We start from the raw sequence: 25,792 nt of genomic DNA on the forward strand, positions 1-25,792 counted from the left end.
ATATAAATACATGGCATATCTGACAATTTTACGTTTATGTATATACATATATATACACATATATATGTATAAAATATCAAGCATGGGATGGGGAACAGTGGGAAAAAAGGTACTGGTTAAAGCCTTATGAAGAAGTATATGAGTTAAAGCAGTACAAGAGATCTCTCACATGAACATAGCTAGAGCTCTATGAAGTCCGACCAGCTCTAATGGGAAGTGAGGACTACCATGTAAACAGAATATCTAGAAGTCTCTCAAGAGGCCATACTTTAAAGAATGTTCCAAAATATCCTTATTTAAAAGACATCAATTCTTTTTTTCCCCAATTCTACTTCAGTACTCAGAAAGAATGCTGTACTAATGTCTAACATACTTCAGACATGAAATGTTACAGTCCAATAGTTCTACCAAAATAAAAAGGTAGATAATCAGTTTACTTAAGACATCTAAATGGAGTTTTCTTTTGTTTAACTCCAGACTTGATGCACCTTACTAATAAGCAATATATTTGTTATTCAAAAAGCAGACTGAGTGATTTATGTCATGCAGCTGTGAACAAGCATTTTGTTTAAAGTACTGTCTGCATGCTTCACTGCACTAACACTGTTAGAATGCCCTCAAGGATGCTGAATACTACAATTGGAGAACAAAAGGTCATTGTCACTGGAAAATGAAAAAAGACTTATCAAATTCAAACCAGCATCGACCACAGAGAAATGACAGCAAGGGAAAAACATTTTCATGTGCCTTTATCAGTCAATAAGAGAGAATTATTTATCTCTAATCAGACTTAAAATTCTTATATATATCATAACAAAAATAAACAAATTTTTACAGTTCATGAGTAACAATTAGATCAAATTGTTTCCTCATAAATTTTTAAATATAGTGTGCTCTTGAAAGTCAATGCAAATATGCTAGTAGTAAATGTTTTCCCAGCAACCATGAAATGCCAAAAACAGAGGTAAAGTAATATAATTTCATTCATCATTAATACCTACACATACATGAGACAGGTTTCTTTCATGCATATAATATATATATGGGAAGTAAACAATTTCAGAAAACTTGAGTTCTCAGTACAAAACATATGCCTGCAATTTTAGATGGAATTCTCTTGATTTTCTATGTAAACAGGCCATAAGAAATGATAAAAATGACACAGAACATATTGACGCAATCTGGATCACCCACTGGGGTTAACTGTTCTAACAAACTTGCCTAATACATAACAAAAATAATTTCTGCATTTTATTGGTAAATGTAGTATTTTCTGAAAGCACGAGAAATTCTAAGAAAAGCCCTGGTGGCAAACGAATGCATATTATTAAATTCACCATTCTATTCCTTTATTGCTCAGCAGTAAAATGCTGATACAGTCAGAAGCAAGCTAAACTAACCATTAAAAAATATGTATTTATAGTATAAATGCAAGTGTCCCCTCTAAAAGGAAAGTGTATTAAGGGGAAAATGTTCCTTTTTTCACCTATCTGGAAGCCAAATTTTCATTTCTGTGACTTTTTTCTCTGTTTTTTTATTTTGAAAATATCCAAACCTACAAAAAAGTTGAAAGAACAGTACAGGAACACCATTGTATCGTTAATCTAAACTGACTAATTGTTAACATTCTGCCCCTCTGTTACCTCCTTCTCCCTCGTCTCTCTATATACAGCCCCAAAACAATTTCAGAGTAAGTTGCAGGTATCACAAAACTTCACTCATAAGTAGTTCAGCATGTGTCTCCTAAAAATAAAAACATTCCCCCACCCAACCACAAGATCATTATCACACCTGAGAAATTAACTCTCTGTGAGCCAGGAAAAAAGTCAACACCGTTTACTACCCAGGTCCATGAAACTTTATTTTTGTATATTTAAGTCACTGTATGAATAATTTATAGATGTAAGAATAAAAGGATGGTGGAAAAACAACGTATTAGAAGTTTAATAAAAATTTAAACATGCAAGCCCAAATTCTATCCTGTATTTTTCTCTTTTGAAGATAATATGGCCAAAATAGGCAGCATTCTTTTGAATGCAACCAACTGCTCACCAACTGTCGTGCGTGAACCTGCGACATATCCATTTTGTGAGTACTGATTTCAGGTTTCAAAAACATCTCTAATGGATTCTAGCTTATCACTGCTCTGGTTCTTCTTCCACTTATACTGTCTAAGTGCAATAAATATTTCATATTTCAAAACTATTTTGTTAATGTCCTAGCTTATTGTTATTTCTGGTTTTTCGTCTTGCACTTGCATCTTCAAAACATAACACTTGAAAACTTGGACGGCTCATACATTTTGTCAAAGAGAGGACAGCCATCTTCTTTGCTCCATAATTGCAAAACATTTTCATTTTTAGGTTTACAGAAACTAATTAAAATGGCCAAGCCAATAAATTTGTTCACTTCTACGTCACCTATTTCCTGCCTGTCACTTCTGTAAACATACCTGCCTTTGGCATTTGTCCACTTAAGAACTGTATCAGTCATATTTTGGTACAAAAACATCATGAAAGATGGAAAAATAATGTCAATTATTTTAAAATTAGTAAAATAAGATGGTCCAGATTCTTGCTGCAAAATATGATGCCATGAAATCCTTCCTGTTGAATGACTAACTGAATTTAAATACATTATTCCCTTTTTTCCTTAGACAAATTGTTCACTGTCAGCTTTTGAGGTTGAGAAACTTCACCTAAGACATTAGCTGGCAGTTTTTCTGTAAGGAGTCAGTAAGTATTTTACGCTTTACAAGCCAAACCACCTCTCTCAACTAGTTACCTCTGCCATTATAGTGGGAAAGTAGACATAGACAATATGTACATGAGGGGGCATGGCTTTCAATAAAGCTTCACTTATGAAAACAGGAGGTAAGCCAGCTCGCTGACCCTGTACCTATCATCATCTAATGATTTATATTGAGACTTCTTCTGTATGATAAATTTAACTGTCATCATTAGCGTCTAGAGTGCTTTTATCTGTTCATCTTCTGATTTATCTAATAATTGTGATACGTCTTCCTCTGGCAAAATAAAAAGATTTTGAAAAATCTTTGCCATTATAGGCTGAAAATAAAATATTCTAAACTTTCAACTGTGTTCAATGAAATGTGTGCAATGAAATTTTAATAAAACCAACTACAAAGATAGTGTCTCTGAGCTTCTTTTATACCTTCTTGAAGATGATGCAATACTGTTACCTAACTAAACTTGGGTCCACTCTCCTGCCACACAGCAAAGCCAGTCTACTGACACTGGGTCGTGGTGAAGGAAAGCACAGCGTTTATTGCAGGGCACCAAGCAAGGAGAACAGGCAGCTAGTGTTCAAAAGGCCTAAACTCCCCAGTGGCTTTCAGGGAAGGCTTTTTTTAAAGGCAGTATTTGGGGTGAGGGCTGCTGCTTGTGGACTTTCTTCTGACTGGTTGGTGGTGAGGTTACAAGATGATGTTTCCAGAATCCTAATCATCAACCTCTGGTTCCAACCAGTCTGGGATCTAGTGCTTGTGGTTAGCATGTAGTCACCATCCTCCACCTGGGTAGGAGTCTTAATCTATGCAGAACAACTCAAAGATATGTGTCAGATTGTTGTGTATACCCTTTGAGAAGGAACTAGGACTCTGCTTTTCCTTTGTTCCTGCATTCCATCACTTCTCTAATTAGTAATTGCTTCAGTCTGCTCGTTGGAACTCTGGGAAGGCCTAGGAGACTAAAGCCTTTTTCTACAAATAAGAAATGGGGGACAAAGAGGGGCTTTTGTACCCAGGAGGGCCCTGCAGGGTCCTGCTCAGTTTCAATACTTTGGACAATGCAATAAGAAAACTGAAGGATGACAAAATAGAGATCATGTATTTCACAACTGCAGCATTCTTCTGTTTTCTTATTATTTTAGTTTTTTTCTTTTAGCATAATTGGGAATAACTGATAAGTAATAATGAAATAATTCCCAGAATGATGAAGTGGCAAAACGTTTCAAGATACAGGAAAAGTAAGAACATAAAAATCCCTTAATGTACCTTAGATTTATAAAGAAACAAACTATATGATAATTGCAAGATACTGTTCTATTTAAAAAATTAGCTATCACAAATAGTTAGAACTGCTCAAAAAAGAAATTCAAAAATCAATAGCGAGTAAAAAAGGACCCTCATGGTATATCTAGGGTTAAACACGCTATCAAATATCCCCAATTATGTGGAAAATGTCCTTTTGTTTTGTTTTGTTTTGCTTTTTTGATGCAGGATGCAATGAAGGTTCATGCACCACATTTGGTTGCCATCTCTCCTTAGTATTCTTTAACTGAGAACATTTCCCGCTCCTCTACCTTTTTAAAAAGCTTCCATGGGGGCTTCCCTGGTGGCGCAGTGGTTGGTAGTTCGCCTGCCGATGCAGGGGACACGGGTCCGGGAGGATCCCACATGCCGCGGAGCGGCTAGGCCCATGAGCCATGGCCGCTGAGCCTGTGCGTCCGGAGCCTGTGCCCCACAACAGGAGAGGCCACAACAGTGAGAGGCCCGTGTACCGCAAAGGAAGAAAAGAGAAAAAAAAAAAAAAGCTTCCATGACAATGACATTAAAAAAAAAAATCAGGAGAATTTTTCTTACAGAATTTTGACATTCTGTATTTCTGTGATTATTTCCCCATGATTCAGGTCAGGACCTGCTACATAATTTTCAAGTCCCTTGTTAAAAAGTTATTAAGAATTTCAACATGGCAACAGCGGAACATTAAACTAAAAACAAGGTTTTTCTGACCGCAAATCCTGTGTGACCACATGGGTCACACCCCCATGAAGCCAGCCTTGATTCAGATTAAACATTTCTGCAAGCCTACTACATAGATGATGATTCATACTTCCCACTGCACCACATGAGGACACATACCATTTTGTAAATGCTAATTCCAGGCTTCAAATACATCTCTAATTAGTGCTAGTTTATCATTACCTCTGGTTCTTCTTGCATTTGCATTTGCCAAAATACAATAAAGAGTCTAGATTTCAAATATATCTCAAATAAATTCTAGCTAGTGGGAAATGTAGTTAATGATACACATTAATTCGAAACTGTTTCCAGAATAATATCTCCTATCCTTACAGACTGGCTACAACAATAAAATGTTTTCAAAATACCCTGGAAATCAACATGGTATGTAAACTTTTAGTGACTCCAAAGATGAAAATCTATATTACCATCAGATAAAATCTCATCTATTCATCCACCCACCAAACATGTATCAAGTACCAACTGTCGATGGGACCTTGGACTTCGTTATATAGAAATAAACAGGCGTAAGACACTGTCCCTGTACTTGAGAATTCCATAGTTGAGGGCTGAAGAAAGACATTACAAAAATCATAAAGCAGTATGAGAAATGCTAGAATAGAGTTGCTAATGGATACCAGGAGAGCCAATTTCAAGCCCAGACTTTGCCATTTACTAAATTTTATGAACACCCACAGCACATTTCACAGAGGATTCAGTGGAGTTACAATGAAAGAGAAAGAGCTTTGGAAACAAAATTATTAAGTGATGTAGAAAAATGAGAGGTATTATTATCAACCATAATAACTTGTTCCTGATACACACAGTAATTATTTCATTTGATAAAATACTCATGAGCAATGGGAGGTTTTGTGGATTATAAGCTAAGTATTTAAGTTAAAAGAAGGCAAGATCAACCTAATAATATCACTCAAGCCAGAATCTCAGTCTTCCATTCCTTTTTTCCTACAGTCAACCCAGGAAACCTGTCTAGTGGCAGGCTCTGGCCACCTGTAGCCCAAGGGGTACAAAGCAACACTTAGGATGCACACAGGATTAACATGGCGCATCCTTTCACAGCAATTTTATGCCAAGATTTAAAATTCTGGAATTTTTGTGTTACCAGCTGACTCACGCTTTCCTCTGGGATGGGGAAGTTATGAAAGCCCTAAGAGTAGAAATGCTTCTACTCAAAAAAATAAAAAACAAAACTCGAACTGTTGGCTGTTACTAGCATAACATAACTTTTATGTTATTAGGACATTATTCTTATTGTCAAGTCTAAATACACTTAATAAAAGTTAATGCTTTTTAGCTAATGCTCTGAGAAAAAGACAGGCTAGTAACACTGACCAACACAACTTCTGCAATCTTCATTTCACCCAGAAGGGAGAAACATCCAACATCAAGATTTAGAAGGAAAAAAAACTTTCACCCTAGGAACAAATGTTTGGTTTGTTTGCTTATTTACTTGATATGCAAAAAAAAAAAAGGCCACAACCCCCCACATATCAGTTAAATTTCCTGCTGTAGTTGTATTTGATCACATTTGTAAGCACTACATTTAGTTCTGTTTCTTCTGACATGATGAGTCTCCATAACATAAAAATACCTGATGTCGTGTTCTTTCCATGTGAAATTTTACAGCCTTTATTTATTATGATTTTAAAACTGTTTCCAAATGGGAGCATGCATCATTGGTTTAAAAGAAAAGGGCTGAATAATCAAGCTTAAAGTACATTGGAAAGTACAAATGATTTAAAAAAAAAGAAATTCACATGAGGTATACCTGGTTTTCTAAAAGTGATTAGCATGCTGTTTTTCCTCAACCACAACTAATGAATCAGTAACAATTAGCAGTCATCATCCAAAAAGCATATCATGTACTAAAATAATTATTTTTTTAATGGGTTAACTGTTGTGAACTAGCAAATGAACCTAAGCCTTTATATATTTTTTTTTCTTTTTTTTTTTTTTTTTTGCGGTACGCGGGCCTCTCACTGTTGTGGCCTCTCCCGTTGCGGAGCACAGGCTCCAGACGCGCAGGCTCAGCGGCCATGGCTCACGGGCCCAGCCGCTCCGCGGCATGTGGGATCTTCCCGGACCAGGGCACGAACCCGTGTCCCCTGCATCGGCAGGCAGACTCTCAACCACTGCGCCACCAGGGAAGCCCCTATATTTTTTATATAAGAAATACCTGTAATGAAATTATCACTCTTCCAGTGATTTGTAATCATGTAAAATTTGAAGGAAAAGCCCCAAATATATTTTGCAACTAAAAAGAAGACACGTCCTAGGTGGGAACAGTAAAGTAAGCAGCTTGACTTCAAACTAATTTGCAAATTGAAAAAAAGCTTAAAACTTCCATACAGGTTGGTTTGAGAATCATCTTGGAATGTGAAATTTGGCCAAATTTTGCACCTTGCATATAGGTTAATCCACATCCGGCAAGAGGAGGGACCCAACTGGAGAAAGGTGCCATCATCAAATGATGCCTCTTAATGTGCTCTAAGATCTGTTTAAGCAACTGGCTGAGGAAGCTAACCTGGCTCTTTAACTTCAAGTTGGATAAGAATTCTAATAATTTGGCCTTTGTTCATATATTTATAATAATAACATCTATGTAGACATGTCATTTTGCAAAGTGATGATAAAGCAAGAGTTCTGAGATAAACTAAAAAATTCCACAGGTGGGGCTTCCCTGGTGGTGCAGTGGTTGAGAGTCCGCCTGCCGATGCAGGGGACACGGGTTCGTGCCCCGGTCCGGGAAGAGATCCCACATGCCACGGAGCGGCTGGGCCCGTGAGCCACGGCCGCTGAGCCTGCGCGTCCGGAGCCTGTGCTCTGCAACAGGAGAGGCCGCAACAGTGAGAGGCTGGCGTACTGGGGAAAAAAAAAAAAAAAAAAAAAAATTCCACAGGCATATATCTAAGAGACTGGGCTAAAAAGAAGACAGGTAAAATTATGTGAAGATTCTCAGCATCAAGGCTATAAAGCACTGCAGAAGCTACTGTATCATTCACAGGACCATTATCTTTTGTCACTGAAAACGTCCCTTTAACAAATATTTTCATATGACAAAGCAATTTAACTTCTCAATAAGGTCACACCTACTGAAACTCCCACTAAGTGAAGTACAAAAACATTGCCCAGGCTATTCAGCATCTTTTCTATGACTGCCTGAACATATCTCCCAAAGTAATAAAAAAAATTCTTCCCATTTGTGTTAAAGAATTTATGAGTCCGACACTCCTTAATTCAACGCAGTTTTCCAAAAGTGACATCTCAGTTCATCAGCACTCTGTCCATTAACTAAGCAAAGCAGTAATAAATAATTTTTTCTGAGTTCAAAGAAATGCCACGCTTATGGTTATAACAGTTTATGACCCTCAAATGTCCCCCAGCAATCCCTAACCCCACCTATTTATTCTCCTCTGCCTTTGGCAGCAAGTGTGAAAAACAAATGTGAGGTTGTGTTACTGTAGGTCCCTTTTTCTGCTGGCAACGGCACATACCTTCACCTGCCATTGACATCTTTTAGCAATTTAAAATAGATAGTGGGCTTCCCTGGTGGCGCAGTGGTTGGGAATCTCCCTGCCAATGCAGGGGACACGGGTTCGAGCCCTGGTCTGGGAGGATCCCACATGCCGCGGAGCAACTGGGCCCGTGAGCCACAACTACTGAGCCTGTGCGTCTGGAGCCTGTGCTCCGCAACAAGAGAGGCCGTGACAGTGAGAGGCCCGCGCACCGCGATGAAGAGTGGCCCACGCTCGCTGCAACTGGAGAAAGCCCTCGTACAGAAACTAAGACCCAACACAGTCAAAAATAAATAAATAAATTTAAAATAGATAGTTATATACCAGGAAATACCATGTTCATTTTTTAAATTTATAATTTAAAATGTATTTTAAAAATACAGTGTTTCCCCACGTACACAATTCCCTCCCCTTCTATGAGATTCAGAAGCATTTTACCAGGTTGAATTGGACTCTACTAAAGACTCTAGTATGAAAAAGCATTTCATCCTCACCACCAAAAAGAAAAAATGCTGTTAAAAAAAAAAAAAAAAAACGGGCAAAATTAAATCTATAGTGTTAGACATTGGAATAGTAATAAACTTTGGGGAGGCTGGAGGGGATAGCGATTAGGAAGGGTTCCAAAGGGGACTATCTAGGATGCTGGCAATGTTGTATTTCTTGACCTGAGTAGTCGTTACACAGGTATGTTCACTTTGTAATAATTCATCAAGCTTATGACATCTATATTTTACTATTTTTATTTATTGATATTTGTGTATTTTACTTAAATATGCTTATGTATTGTACATTTTTCTGTATGTATATGACATTTTAAAATGAAAAATAATCCTTAGGGAATAAATAAATATGGCTCCTTTACAGTTCCACTGTTATTAGGATAACGTCAGTAGTTCTACTGATAAAGTACAACTTGATCAGAGGGTGCAATAATTATCTCAAATAGTGTTTGTCATGGGCCAAAAAATCTCAGGGCCAAAAATCTCAAATTTAACAGGTCACTGTTAAGAGATTAGAAGAAGAAATGAGTAAAATGTATCTAAGTCTAAATCAAGCTTTAGAACTCATGTGTTCTAGAAACAAAAAAAAAAGTCAATCAGTCAACCAACTGAAAAGACAAATCCTTTCCTTGACAATTATATCCATGTCTACATTTTCTAAAGATGTGATGGGAAAGACCCACAAAGAACACATTTCAGTTTGAGCTATTTCATTTTCACTTGGTCTCAAATGTGGACTGTGAATTTAAAGACATAAAGAAAGGAATTTTATTGCTTGATTTTTTTTCAGAACTTTTTTAGAATTCTAGGAAAAAACGTGGAAACAGGCACACTTGAAAGCACAATCTTCATTTTATCAATGGAAAAACAATCTAAGCACTTTAAAAATGAAATCTTAAGATCTCAGCATTCAAAGATGCCAATGGATGAATCAGCCCTGTGCGCTATGTGTACATCCCCTACATCTGTTCCCATGTTACATTTCTCTGACCAACGTTTCTCAGGAAGCCCCTTAGCTCAGAAACTAATTTAGCTTAGATTCAATGTTTACGTAAATTCAATGAAAACTACTGAATTTTAAAGAGATTGTGTTATATAAGCCTTTTTAAAGGAGATCCTGTGCAAAACAGTATGATGTAAATGATGGCAACCTGAAACCGAACACTGAAGCCTTGATATAGGAAAGGGAAAGCTGACAAAGGAATGGTCTCAATGTGCAGCCTACCCACGGAACACATTCATTATGCAAGCTTAGCAGCCAGCACTTATGATAATTGTTTTTGAAAAGAAACCCTTAGTGATTCTTTCTCCATATATACAAGATTCTTTTTCCACAAACCTTCATAAGAATGGTGAAAAATGACTACTTTCCCAATCATCTAAAATATCTGATTGTAAGCTTTAATTTAGATTTTCCAAGTTTGACCTCGTTTTCAACAGAAAATTCCTTTTACTGTTCTTATTTCATGACAGGCCTTTGATCCTACTGACGACTCTTCTGATTCTATTGACTACTTTTATGATGAGGCTAAAAAAAAATCAGACTTATGGAATGCTACAGACCTAAAACCTAATTTGCTCTAAATTTTACTGGATATACTTTCTTGTCTTAAGTTTTTTATGAATATAGCTCTTTTCTTTGAAATTATGCACAGGATTTCACAAAACAATAAACAAATATAAAGCTTCCCTTACCAACCGCAACATAATTTTAATACGATTCCCTTCCCTAACAATGTTAATGTAAACAGTAAACAAGTAAAACAGTATTAATTAAATGCTAAAGGCACAAGAGTAAAAATGAAGCCTAATGTAATCCATATTATGACTGGGTGGATTCCTGTTACCCTTCATTACTGTTCCACTTATTAAATCTCATTCATAATTAGAAATTCTAAATTATATTCCAACTACACCTTCCTGTTTATTTTAGAACAATTACTACTGGCCAGGTCCTTATAAACATCAATCGCTTAAGATGTCTAGACTAGATGTCTCACAAATCACATATTAAAGAATCACATATTCTTTAAAAATAGGTGTGAATAAAAATAGAGGTGAATGGAGGCAGCCCTTGTATTATACAGATCCCAGTGTGTTTTCAAAATAAGCTTAAACTTTAGCAAAGACTCTTAGTTCCGATATTAGAAATGAGCACTTTTCAAAACGTTAAATTGAAGCTCATCAATTTTAAGGAGTCAAGCTTTCTGGAAATCTAAGCTTTAGCATTTAAAATACATTAATATTTAGATATTCCTTCTTAAATTGTTGCCAAATTTCCTTAAGATAAGGAAAAACCAAGGAAACAGGTTGGCAAGCGCCATCTTGTGGACTCCCTAGAAAATGTTTTCACTCTATTCATCAGTACAGTTCCAGAAGCAAATCATTCTAATATTCAATACAATGTTCTCAATATTCAAAATGTTACTTTAATTTAAATCAAAGTATTCAGTTTTCCAGGGCCCAAATACCAATAACTGTAATGAAGTACATTTGTGAATTTATGATCCTTCTTCTAAAGCACTTGGAATATTTATAGCCAAACCATCACATTTGATCTTAAGAGCATCCTCAGGAGTTAGGCTGGTAAGATATATTATGCAACTATGAAGCCTGAGAATCTTATATACCAAAAGGATTTTACGAGCATTTAGTCAGTGGAGAAGTTAGAATAATTCTCCTAATTTTGTAATGTAGCAAATAGTCTTAGGATAGTACCTTGCAAAATAGAGGCCTTTTGTTGTTTATAAAAACTCAATTGCAAAGTTAACAAGAATTCTAAAGTTTAGTGGAACTAATAAATAGATACATCCATAGATCCTGTGTGTGTGTGTCTTATAAGCAAAAGTTTACAAGCTGAGTTAGGAGTTAAGGTACGTAGTATGTGAAGATGGCCCAGGGTCATGCTCATATGATCCTCTTTAGACTTTAGAAACAGCATCGTTTTATTTTTTCATATAATATTAAAGATGAAATATTAATATTCTAAATTTACATAGTGGCCTAGAGTTGCCTCACCACCAACCCCAAAATATGTTTTCTTTGGCCCACCACAATGACTTCTTTCTTATTAGAGTTTTATAAATGACTATTTACAACATAACCACCATAATATTTTAGTTGCCTTGTGACAATATGATAGATAACATTATTTCTACAGCAGCTTTCTCAGGAGCTATGCATCTTTTTATAATAAGGCACTGGAAAATAAAACGTGAAGACTATTAAATTTCATCTTTGGTTTGCTTTCTTTAGAAAAGAGTATGTAAAATGATAATACGGTGTTAAATATACCAGTTCATTCAAGTTTTCAGCATTAACAGTGTATTTTTATAATTAGGAAAAAGTTTCAGATGGATATAACTTAAGGAAATAGATCGGAAATATAGAACATGAGAGTTTAAAGTGGTAGACTTCACTCATTTCAGTTTATATTACCATTTCTAAGTCTGCCTTAAAATCATAACGTAAGTTTGAAAAAGTGCTGATTGAGAGAATTTATTATTAAAAGTGGCTGCATTTTCTCAATAAAAAAAATTTAGATATTATAAATTCTTGATCTCTCAATCTAGGGATTACTAATTAAATGGAGCTTAATTATATTTCCATAAGCCTTCTGTTTAAATTTTAAAATAAATAAAAATTGTACCTTGCCATCTAATTATGGCGGCTGAAAATACATAGTAAGCAACATATTAAAAGTGCCCATTTTGAGCAGAGTTCCCTGTGCTATACAGTAGGTCCTTGCGGTTACCTATTTTAAATATAGCACTGTGTACATGTCAATCCCAAACTCCCAATCTATCCCTCTGCTCAGTATTCTGTAATAACCTAAATGGGAAAATAATTTGAAAAAGAATAGATACATGTATATGTATAAGTGAATCACTCTGCTGTACACCTGGAACTAACACAACATTGTTAATCAACTAACTATACTTCAATATAAAATAAAATTTTTTTAAATTTATTTCATCAAAGAGTTGTAGTTTACATTTGTTAAGATCTCTCTCATTTCCTGGTTAAAAAAAAAAAGTGCCCATTTATTTTAAATGTAACCTTACTAATGAAAAAGACTACTTGGGACAGATCTTTTGCAAATTATCTAACATTAATACACGTAGCATACGTTAATGTTCCTTCTTCTCCTGGTAACGGAAAATAGCTTATTACAGGACCTGAAACATTGGATATTTTCTGTAGAGACTTTTATTAACTTTTGATTAAGTGAAAATTACTTCAAAATATCATTTTTAAGTTTTCAAATGCCTCTGTTTTCCCTAAGGTCAATTATGATAACTGAAAAACAAGATGAAAGGAGAAAAGTTTTGATTAGAGGAGTGAAGTCAAAAGGCACCTGGAGCTGAATGAGGTCTCACCCCAGAGAAACAAGGGATCTGCGTGTGCAATCACTGCTCCTTCCCTCCCATCCTTCCCCAGGTTGTGTGAAAGATTGAGAAAAAAGAGAGAGCAAGAGCTCCTCTGTCTGGAGAGACGCAGAACAGCAGGTGGGGCAGGGGCAGCCCAAGAAAGAGGTTCTTGTCTCTCCAGAGAACTGCAGAGCCATCTGTCTGGAAAATTCAGGATGACAGGCCTCGAAGTATTCTGCAAGTCTCCCTACTGTAGAGCAACGTCTGTTTCCTCCTTTCTTTTTATTACTGTATAATTAATCCATCTTGTTCTTTTTTCTTGTTCTTTAGAAATAATTTATCCTTTTAAGTTCAACTAAAAGAGTGAACTGGCAAGTTGAGAATCATTTCTCATTCAAAGAATATAACTTAAAAGTCTCTGGTTCACTTTTCAACGTTATAATGAAGAAAAAACACACGAACTTTGCTTTTATGGCTCTCATCTTTAACTACATATTTTGCACACATATATAATGAGCATTTTTATAACATCTAAATCTGAGAATATTAACAAATGTCATCCAAAGACTTAAATAGGTAGGCTCACCAAAAGCAACTTATAGGAGTGGCAAAATCATTTTCATAAAAAAATTTTTCACAATTAAATGAAGTATTACTGTCAATACATGAAATGTTCTATAAACCACAGACTTCATCTTTCTTTTTGGGTTTCAGCACACTCTGAAAAACAATCACTAGCATTAGCTTTTTGGTCCACTGCTTAGTGACTTCTATTCAGCAACTTTAGAAACACTTCATAAGCCAGTTTCCAAATGGCGGACTAATATACAAATGTCCTATGAACTTGGCTAACCCACCGAGTCCTGAAAGGGAGCTTGAACAAGGCAGGGCTCTTCACCATCTCCTTGCTAATGGCCTGAGAAAGTCTAAAAGAGCAGAGAACGTGTATGAAATCAGGAGAACCCATCATTTCTCTTACTTTTAGCACGGTCTCTCCACAAGGAGGGAGAGTATTCTGTTTTCAGGTGAATACTGGACACAATGCAACATTAAAGGGACCAGCAAAACAACCTAAATTAACAAGCCCTGTGTGTGTAGTATCTACTGTTTAGTGCCCCTTCTCCAGGATTAAGAGGATTTCTACAGAATAAAAAGCAGTATAAATTCAACCAGAATTTCACCAGAAACTTTTGGAAAAAGTCAAGCTAACAAAAGCAACCAATAAATGACATATCTGCCCTTGACATGTATCAATACTGCAGGAATATATGCATTTCTTCCTTTAAAGACTGAAAATAAGATCATCAGACAACAAAAACAATATATGAGAGATTTTGAGATATGCTTACTATTGTTAACTTGTTTAAAGTATTATAAAGTTATAGAAAAAATTAGAGAATGCTTTATATTTCTACCCTGGAAACTGTTCAACTATGGAAGTACTGTGGTTTAATAACTCTTTTATTCACTTAAATATTTTTTGAGCACCTGCTATATGTGAAGCACATGTGCCAAGTACAGAAATGAGAATGACTCTTCCCTTATAGGAACCATCAGCCTAGAAAACATATGATAAAGATACATTACTACTGTGAGAGGAACACATTGACAAATGTCACAGGAGATTCATGGATAAAATGATAAAGAATTCAGAAGATGAAGGGATTCCTTCTGAATGGGTGGCAGGAGGCGGAGGGTATGGATTGCGGTACTGAAACGAAAGGCAGAGCAAGAGCTGGAAATAAGAGAAAGGAACAGAACGGAAGCTATTGCAGAGATCAAGCTGCAAGAGTTAGCAGCTGACTGGGTACTAGAGGCAAGGGGAGGGAGGACAGAAGGACAAAAGCTAAGGATTTGGGGCTGGAAATGTGTGGAGTCAGAAATGTCCGCAGGAAATCCTGATAGCGATTTGGAGGGCATGGAAGGGCAGAGCTGGAGATGGAGACTTGGGAATCACCCACACAGTACTCACTGCTGAAGCCTATATATTCCCAAGTGAGAAAGGAAGGTCCATTCCTGAAAAGCAGTAACAGGGGAGCGAACAAGAGAGAACTGAGGAACAGTGAAAGGGAAGAAAAGAATAGCTAGAGAATACAATGTCTGAAAGACGAGAAAAAAGTTTCAAGAAGAAAGAGGCAATCAAAAATAGCAAATAGTGCAAAAAGATCAAACATGACAACAATGGAGAAGCCACTGTCTACTGGCTGTGAACTGATAAAGCACTTCCAAACAGAAGCAGAATGGAGGCTCTTCTTGACCAAACTTTAGTTAGGCTCCTCTAATCCCATTTCTAAAGGGCTCAACCTTGACCCCTGGCCTTGCCAGGCCTGCACTGCCCAGTTTTAGCAATTCTAAGTCACTTTAGAAAGAATCCCACACCTTTGATACCTGATCCCTCCTGATACCTAATCAAATTCCTCACCCCCCCCCACCCCGGGACTTCCCTGGTGGCGCAGTGGTTAAGAATCTGCCTGCCAATGGAGGGGACACAGGTTCGAGCCCTGGTCCAGGAAAATCCCACATGCCACGGAGCAACTAAGCCCATGCACCACAACTACTGAGCCTGCACTCTAGAGCCCATGTTCCACAACTAGAGAAGCCACCATAATGAGAGTACCTCGCACCGCAACGCAAAGTAGCCTCCACTCAACACAAAGAGAGGGCTAGACTAGAGAAAGCCTATGCACAGTAACGAAGACCCAACACAGCCATAAATAAATTAATTAATTAATTTAAAAAAAAATCCTCACCCCCGGCCCTTGATATTTGACCACCTGGCCTGCCCTCAGCAAGAATCCTGTTAGGTCAGTTTAACAAGAACTCCCCCATCCTTGTCTCCTCTTAGTAATTTTCCATCCACTGATCACCCCCCCACCAATCTGCTCCTTGACTATAAATCCCCACTTGTTCTTATATTTGGAGTTAAGCCTGATCTCTCTCTCCTATTGTGATAGGTCTTGACACCTATTGCAATAGTCTTGAAGAAAGTCTTCCTTGTTTCAACAAACGTCAGAAAAGTTTCTCCTTTCACAGTTGTCAATCTTTTTTTCACTAGAGATTAATGACATTCACAAATGTCTCATAACCAATAATGATAAAATATGGTGGCTGAGAAGAGAGAGTGTAGAGGAGGAGGGGGGGTGTATACAGAATGCCATTTCAACAAACCTCTGGTAAGAAGAGGGCCACCAATAACTCAGGATGGCATGAGAGGGTTCTAACGCCCTCATATAGAATAGGAAAGCATGGCTGTAATCAGAGGGAAACGATCCAGGATTCAGGGGAGAGGAAGGAACTAATGATACAAGACAGAGAAAAACGAATTCCCACGCTTAACTGTTTTTAATCCTCTTGCATTGTATCTTTTTGGAAACCACCTCAGATTCTTTCTGGAACAATGAGAGGTGTTAATAAGTAAAATTTTCCTTTTCTTTCCACTTAAAAATATGAATGCTGAAACTGTTGCTTATATCTGCTCTTCTAATGAATATACGAAAACTAATAGGAATGCTCATGTAGCACACAAATTTATTATTATGAGAGAAGGATTATATTGTTTTTATTTTCTGACCTCTAAAAGGTTAAGTTAGCCATTTGCATACTGAATTCCTATTCAATTTGATTACCTTCGCTACTGTGAGGGTAAAGCACAAACAAACCAAGCTAATTTATGTGCAATTCCTTTGTAATACTGAAATGAAAAGGAACAATAGTTTAATGAAGCGGAATTTGTTATCTAATTATACCAAATAATTTAGAAACATCTGCGGGTGCTTAGTAATACTATATTTAAACCTCAAAGAATCTGCTCCCGTTTTATTCAGGCTTCTGCGAGCTTCCAGCTGGGGCTCCATATTAGAGCATGGAACCAAGGGATGGTATGATGGCACATTTACCAAAGTTTTTTAAAAATGAAGAAATGAACAAAAGAATTATGAAAACTAGAGAGTGTGTATCATATACCATACGGATTTGGGCCTTAAAATTAACTTCCAAATTTAAGGAATACAGTAGACTACTGTGACATCATACATTCATTGAAACCTTTATTGTTTAGCTCTTGAGTGGCTGCATCACAGTGGCAGTTGTTAAGGACAGAAAGAAATCCATAGCTTTCCCATTAAAGAACTTCACCTAATGGGGAAGATAGGACAATATAAACTAACCATTATATCACCACATGAAAAGTGGCAGGGCAGAGACATATATACAGCACTATGGATGCAGAAAAGGTGTAACTAACTCACAAAGACCACACAGGAGAGATGACTATTCAAGCTGAGTTTTGCGAGATGTGTAGAGGGGAGTGGGGCAAAGAAGGGCTTGAGCAATGATGCCAAAGCCACGTTGGGTACAGTCCCTTCTGGAGACTTCAAGTCCTTCAGCATGCCTGAAGCACAGCCTCTGAGGAGGGGATAAGATATGAGGCCAAATAAGTAGGTAAGCAGCAGTCCTACCTTTTTTTGTGGCCTCACTGAGTGGCTTGTGGTTGGGATTGAACGCAGGCCACCGCAGCGAAAGCCCGGAATCCTAACCACTAGGCCACCAGGGAACTCCCAGCAGCAGTCCTATCCTGACAGCCTTATATGCAAACTAGGGAATTTGGACTTAATCTTAATGGTGATGGGTACTCGCTGGAGGATTTCAGGTAGGGAAGTGAATTGCTAGACTAATAAATTTCTAAGAGGCAGGTTTGAGTTTCCAATTATGGACGCTAATACAATAAGCAAGAATAACCCAAAATAATAGAGGAAGAAAAAAGATAAGTGTTTAAACTGATTCAAGGTTGTTTACAGGATAAGTGTATAGAGTGACAGTCCACTGTCACATGTTTATTCTTCGCTCATTCACTTATTCACTCAATAAACTTGGATTGAGCACCTACTATGTGCCAGCCATTGAGCTCACAGTCCTTGATATACTTTAAGTGTCATGGGGGCTGGGGCTAGACCTGACTATATTCTGGATTACCTCCCAAGAGAGAAGTAAGCCTTGGCCAGTGTATTCTTTACATTTTCAGAGTGCACTAGAAAGTACCAAGTGCCCAGCACTATCAGAAATCTCTCTGCTCTTCCCTGTACCTCCCTGAACCAGATCTCTACCAGAGCATTCTCAGACAAAGTCTACAGTGGCATGTGACATATATTTAGCCACACATACAAACAGAAATATTGCAGAACCACTTTTTCAAGTGGGTCAACAGACTTGTGAAAAAAACAGAGAAACTCTGTTGGTATCTTGGATCTTTGCTAATAGTTATCATAATAATATTAGTAACAATATTAGCTACTATGTATCTTCAACCACCGTGTTAAGGGAATTAATAGCCCCTGTTTACAAATAAGGAAAATGAGACTAGGATTTAGAGCTGACGCTTGGCAGAGAAAGGACTAAACGTAGCTCTCTTACTCCAAAATCGAAGCCCTTTCCTCTGCACTTCATGCTACGGAAGTATCCTCCACGAGCTTCCCATCTCACTCAGAGTAAAATCTGAAGTCCTTACCATGCTTTACGGACAGAGCCCTACATAATCTGTGACCCCAACACTCCTCCTCCCCCAGGTGTCTCTTTGCCTTCACCTCCTAGCACTTCCCCAGCTCACTCTGCTCCAGCCACGTTGCCCTTCTTCCTGTTTCTCAAAACTGTTGAGCACATCCCTGCCTTAAATCCTGTTCCACGAGGTGATTCCCCATTTTCACAGGACTCTTTCTCTTACTTCCTTCTAGTCTCTGCTCAAAATCCACCTTTGCTGTGAGGCCTTCCCTGACCACTCTGCTGCATAGCTAGCCCCATCCTCTTCACCCTGCTTCATTTTTCTTCACAGCATTAGCCCCCTGGCACATTATACATTTTTCTCTGTCACCATCCACTGCATATATAAGTTCCTTGAGGACAGGAACTAATATATACCTCGCACATATTAGGCTCTCGATTCATCAAACAGATGAGTAAATGAATCACTAAATAGGAAAACACACCCCAGGCTACACAGCTACTCCTTAGGAAAATTATGGAAGAGTAGGCTTCTTGTTTCTGCTTCCTTTTCCCACTGTATCATCCACTCTTTCGCCCTCACCCCAGATGTCCTGAGCTTTTATACTGCTTTGCTTATTACACCACCACCTACAACACAAGTCCCTCTCAGTAGTGCCCCACCCTCCAAACAAACACTTCCACCACTTTCTTTTCTCTTACAGTGTAGCTCCCTCGGTCAAATCACTTGTTTGTCTTACTACTTTAAGATCTTCAGTCCATAAATTAAAATCATTCTTCCATGCTATATGAAGATAAGTATCTATATTTAGCATGTTATTCTTTACAGGTAATAGGCTAAAAAAACATGCTTTAATTTTAATATAATGGTGTAAAATTCATTCACCATAAAAGGCCTGCAGGGGAAATATTTCAGTCAGGCAGATGTTTACATAACCCTCAAATGCACATCTATCCACATACCTGTTGTCTGTCCCACCTATTACAAGCTACTTCAAATCCTAAAATCATCTCTGACAAAGTAATCTCACAGCCATTAAGGAGCTGAAAAACAACATTCTGTATAAAAAGTATATGACAGAAAGAATAAAGGCTGAAGCTATGTGTTAATCGCAGAAATGGGAAAATCAGGAAAGATTAGCAGTTTAAAGAGGACACCTTCCGTTTCTGAAATGTCAAGTTTGTGGTCATAAAAATCTATTCCAGTGGAGATCATGTTTCTTGGACAACATCCTTTTTCTGCTTGCTTTACACCATGAAATATACAAGGTCCAATGAAATCCAAAGGTAAAAAGTCCCAGTGGAAAGGGAAAGGAACCACTTTCAGCACAGCTGGATGAAACACAATGAGGTGGTCCCACGCCACCAAGCTGCTGGCGGCAGGCCTGGCCTGACTCATCTTCCCTTCTTCCCCAAACTACTCCATTGTCTGGCAATAAGTCTTTCCAAGAAGCGCTTGCTTTTCTAAATTTAAAACAACCATTCAAAACAGGTAGGGGTATCTTAACGTATCAATTTTTAAGTTTGTTATTTGTTTGATATAAAAAACGTATCAATTTTTAAGTTTGTTATTTGTTAAATAGTATTTTCTGTTTTTACAGTTTAAGTGAAGTAAATTTTCCTTCTATTCAACCTGATTTCCTACCCTCCCCCATCATTTTATTAATACAATCTTATATTGAGATGAAACCACATACCATAAAATTCACCCTTTTAGAGTACACAAAGCAGTGGTTTTAGTATGTTCACAAAGTACTCATCCTGCTTTTTAAATATAAGGAGCTAAATTAGGAATGTATATTTGTAACTTTATTTTGACAGACATGATTCTTTTTTTAATATCAGTTTTCAGTATAAAATATGGTTACATCATTCTGCTTTCTTAGTTTCTCCTACTCTGTTTTTTAAGTACAGTAGGATATTAATAAAAAAATCAAAGTTTATGGGAATCATTTTCTATGTAAGAATGACTTATGACCGGTAATTGGTTGTTAAGGCCAGACTCGAGAACTTGTCTTTCATCGGGTTTGCAAAGCAAGTTCACTGACTTCTTTTAGATTATATATTGCAGATAAAAAGTTCTTTAAAGGTGCTGTTACTGATACTTTATAAGATTGAGAAAACATCAATTACCCATATCAAAGGATATTATCATTACTAGAGGGACTTTTGAGAAAAGCTGCACACAAACCCCAGCCTCAGCAAGGAACTCTGTGTCACGGCTGCTCTCCAGATGAACCAAACTGGGCTTCCATGGTGGCGCAGTGGTTGAGAGTCCGCCTGCCGATGCAGGGGACACGGGTTCGTGCCCCGGTCCGGGAAGATCCCACATGCCACGGAGCGGCTGGGCCCGTGAGCCATGGCCACTGAGCCTGTGCGTCCGGAGACTGTGTGTCCGGAGCCTGTGCTCCGCAACGGGAGAGGCCACAACAGTGAGAGGCCGTGTACCGCAAAAAAAAAAAAAAAAAAAAAAAAAAAAAAAGATGGACCAAACTGCTAATACTGAAGTTAAATCAATCTGGTGAAAAACATATAGCTTACTGTCCTTAAGTCATTCCTTCAGAACTATTACTATATGACATATAAAGCACAACCAAACAGTATTTTTCTGCCTAACTATCTTATGATTGCTTTAGATTAGTCTAAAACATGTATTCTCAATGGGGGTAAGACTGCCCTCAAGGGAGCAAAACTTAGCTTCTGGGAGTCAAAAAACTTGACTCTTTTTATGCATAAAGCAGACAAACATTCAGTCCATAAACAGAGTCTCATGGAGAGAACAATTAAGAAAAAATGTCTAAAAGGCTTCTTACAGAGGGTGATTTTAAAAAAAGGTTGAAAAACACTGATCTAAAAGAAACTGAAACTCTTCTTGACAACTGTGTCAAATGTTTGTAATTACACATATCACTATCTCCTATCTTCAAAGATCAGAATGCTTGTAGGATGGTTATTTGCAGGGGCAGATGTGCCTCAAAAGACTGCATAACCAACATTCCTCTTACACTGTACACAGATGGTGACTATCAGAGGTATAACAACTATAATTCTTTTATCTCTCTTACATAGTGCCAAGTCTGCAAACACTAAAAGAAAAAAAATGTAAGCTGAGATGTTAACTTTTTGACACCAGTTAAAGAAGGAATATGCACAAGTACTTAAATAAGGATGGTGATTTTAATGACAGCTGAAAAGATGAAACATTCTAAAAAAAAGTAGCTGGGCTCTCACCATCGGAGCACCCTGCTGCTGAGGTAACTCCCTCTCATATTCCTTGATGAGCAACGTCTGAAAAATTAAAATTTCAGCAGAGAGTGTATTCAAGTGGGAGTTCCCTATAAAATTAGCTTTTTGTCAAATAAATCATACTGAAAATATACAGCTGTCTTTTTAAAAATACATTTTAATGCCAGGACAGTAATGGAAATCAGAACATTTCCTAACTGTACCACAAAGAATACTCCATTCCCATTTAACTGCTCCAAAGGATCTCTGCCAAGATGCCCATAGGCAGGTGTGTCAGGATAGTGAAAGATGCCAAAAAGAGCAGCATAATGAAAGGTTTCCATGGCAGTAGAAAAGTGTGAGGAAAGAATGTAAGAAATTACAGTGTAATCCTAAATATTAGAAGTGATCTATGGCAGTGATGACGGTAAATAAATGGTAAGAAGAAAAAAAGGCAGGGAGCAGGGGCAATGTCAGAGCCAATTCTACCCAGGTGGAGAAGAGAGTTATTCAGGTTTAGCTAGCCTAGCTGAAGTGCAACTGAGTTCCCAATCTCATCAGTTGGCTGGGCTATAAACCAGAGCTCTGTTTAGCTATAAATGACAGAAACTCCTGCCAAGGGATGACCCGACAGGATGCTTTTTCCTCAGCTCTGGCAGTGGTTACTTTGGGGAGGCTTAGGTAGAAATTCTATGGAGCTCTGACCTTGATGGCTGAAAAGTCACACCTGTCTAGTTTCTTGTTCCTACCTTCTCTTCACCAGCTCTTAGAACTTTATTTCATTGTTCCTCGGTTCTAGGTTGGTTATTAAGAAGGGATATGAGGTACTTCTGACTAAGACCAATTAGTTAAATAGTAATATCTAAAATAAAATCTATTTCTTCTAGCAGTCCTTGGGGACTGCTCTTAACATATTCAAAAAGCTATTTTGAACTGGGCAAGTTTGAGCAAATCTAGTATTTATCATTAATATAATAGTCCTTAAACTTGAATGGGCCTTCGAATCACAGAGGAGTTCCTTTAAAATCCCCTTCCTCTAAAAATGCAGATTCGTGCTCACTTCAGCAGCACATATACTAAAATTGGAATGACACAGAGATGTTCATTGCTGCTCTATTTACAATAGCCAGGACATGGAAGCAACGTAAGTGTCCACCAACAGATGAATGGATAAAGATGTGGCACATATATACAATGGAATATTACTCAGCCATAAAAAGAAACGAAATTGAATTATTTGTAGGGAGGTGGATGGACCTAGTGTCTGTCATACAGAGTGAAGTAAGTCAGAGAAAAACAAATACCGTATGCTAACATATATATATGGAATCTAAAAAAAAAAAGTTATGAAGAACCTAGGGGCAGGACAGGAATAAAGACGAAGACGTACAGAATGGACTTGAGGACACGGGGAGGGGGAAGGGTAAGCTGGGACGGAAGTGAGAGAGTGGCATGGACATATATACATAGCTGCATAGCACAGGGAGATTAGCTCAGTGCCTTGTGACCACCTAGAGGGGTGGGACAGTGAGGGAGGGAGGGAGGGAGACACAAGAGGGAAGAGATATGGGGATATATGTATATGTATAGCTGATTCACTTTGTTATACAGTAGAAACTAATACACCATTGTAAAGCAATTATATTCCAATTAAGATGTTAAAATAAATAAAAAATGAATAAAAATAATAAAAATAAAAATGCAGATTCCGTGGGTCTCTGGGCAAAGGAATCTACATTTTTAACCGACATCTCAGATGACTGATGGTGGTGTGCAGCCACACTCTTGCGATCAACTGCTGCTCTATCATTACTGAGAAAATAGCCTCTGCACACAGATATACTTTGCTTTACAACAGAGGAATGTTCTTAAAAATTGTAACCAAATTGGATTTTGCAAACTAAATTCTATATTCCCACAAGATGACTTTAAAATTTTAAAGATATTTTATTCATCCTGAGGGGTGGGAGTGGTTTCTTATACCTTCTTCTAGAGGTCAAATTCCATGCTCTTCCATTCCTCACCTCTACTTCAGTAGTTAAAGATTTAATAATTTAGGAATCCATTTAAAAGAGCCTCATCACATACTCCATGTCTCCCCAATTTATCTGTTTTATTCATCGAGAATGTCAGTCTTTTAAAAGTCGTTGATTCGTAAATCTTATCTTTGAAAACAAACCTTGAAAATGCAGACTCTCTTTAGGAAGGAAAGTCAAAAACAGTTTTAAAGAGAATTTACTGCAGTAGATTTTACTACTATGTATTAGCTACAACAATGTAAGATAAATGCTTCTTCAAAAGAAAATATCAACTACTAGTAAAGCCATCATTTTTAACTTCTATACCAAAAAAGTCCACACTTAAGGAAATGCTTCTACTAAGTAATGCATATTTGATACAAGGTATTGAAAAACAAGAGATTTTTATTATTTCTTTCAGAGAAAGAAGAAACATTTTTAAAACACTCATGGAGAACCACCAAATAAGAAATGTCATTTCTAGTACTGTGGGTATTTGGGCCAAGTAAGCATAGTCCCAGACTGAAGATTGACAGACTATGTCCTAGGCTCAGTTTTGCCACAAAAGGGCCATGTGACCTTGGGAAATAACCTCTCTGGGTCTAAATTTAATTTGAAAAATAAAATTGTTAACTAAAAGTAATTCTTTAATTTCAGCAGATTAATTCACTCTGAAGTATTTACATCAAAAAGCATTGTGGTATGTGATGCCTGTAAAGTGCTTGATCAAATGACATTATTAAAATGTAACTGGAAACTTGATATTGTGAGTAACTCACTAAGACTGTCCTTGTAGCTATCAGGTACATATCATTGGACTTTCCTCCTTTGAAAAACTGAATACTTTGATCATCTAAATTTTCACATATTGAGTTTTCTTAAAGCAAAGTACGTAAGTACCACAGTTTGTTTCTGTAAAAGAAAATAATTTTTTCAGTCCTTCTTTCCAACCCATTGTCATTACAGACTCTGGGGAAAAACAAAACAAAACAAAAAAACCTTTAAGTCTTAATCACTGAAATAATGTTACAGTAATTACACCACAGAAATAACACTTTCGTAAAATACTCAAAGATATTCACCTGAGACTACTTATTCACCTGAGACTACTTATCTTCAGTACCAACTTTCTTCTGTCTACTCTATTTGTTAGAGCAACATTTTCAATTTTAGCAAATATTAAAATAAATTCACCACTCATTCTTGTTTCCAAAGGAACATACCGAGTCCAAAAAATTCCCCCAAAATCCAACAGGAATCAACACAGGCATTTGACAATTCCAGGGAGGTTGGGATGCACAGACATCTTGTTCAAAATGAATAAACTTTCCAGGACCTTTATTTACAGACTTGAGAAACATAGGTTTGGAAACAACCAGCTAACTTCGCTCCCAAGTTGGCATCTTAGAGAATCTTCCGTTTACAAAACACCCAGGACCTCAGAGCCTCCCTGCCCAGAATTGGCAAGGGGAGCACACGCCCATCGGCCCTGCCTGGAGAGGAAACAATGGGAGAGGCGCGAGGGAGCTAGCCCGGCGCCCCGAGCGGCCCAAGTCCGCGGCCCCGGCCCGCGCCCGACACCGCCTGTGGCGTCCCCTCCCCAGGCGCCCCGGCCCCCGCCCTCGAGCCCCGCGGCGCGGCCCACCTGCGGCGGCGCGGCCAAAGGGCTGCACTTACCAAATAGGGTCAGGGCCATTGTAAAGGCGCTTGGCAACTGCTCTCCGCCGCCCGCCGGTCCACGCGCTCCTCCCAGGCCGGCCGGAGATCACCGCATCGGCCCGATGCGCTCACACCTCGGAGGGAGCGGGGAGTCGGAGGGGCGTGGTGGGGCCGCTGGCGCGCGAGGAGGCTGCAGGCCGGGAGGCAGGGCACCGCTGCAAGAAAAAGT

At 37.9% G+C, this 25,792-nt stretch overlaps 1 protein-coding gene across 4 annotated transcripts in view; it reads right to left on the reverse strand.

Moving 5' to 3' along the window:
• Positions 1–25,792, reverse strand: part of CHN1 (chimerin 1) — a 175,118-nt gene that overhangs the window by 149,010 nt on the left and 316 nt on the right. For all 4 annotated transcript variants that reach the window (XM_079923662.1, XM_079923661.1, XM_079923664.1 and 1 more), the window contains exon 2: positions 25,582–25,778. In XM_079923662.1, the coding sequence (XP_079779788.1) occupies positions 25,582–25,600 (19 nt within the window). In that variant the 5' untranslated portion in view covers positions 25,601–25,778. The remainder of the gene's footprint in view (positions 1–25,581; positions 25,779–25,792) is intronic.

This window comes from Stenella coeruleoalba, assembly GCF_951394435.1.
Source record: "Stenella coeruleoalba genome assembly, chromosome: 6".
Taxonomy (NCBI): Eukaryota; Metazoa; Chordata; class Mammalia; order Artiodactyla; family Delphinidae; genus Stenella; species Stenella coeruleoalba.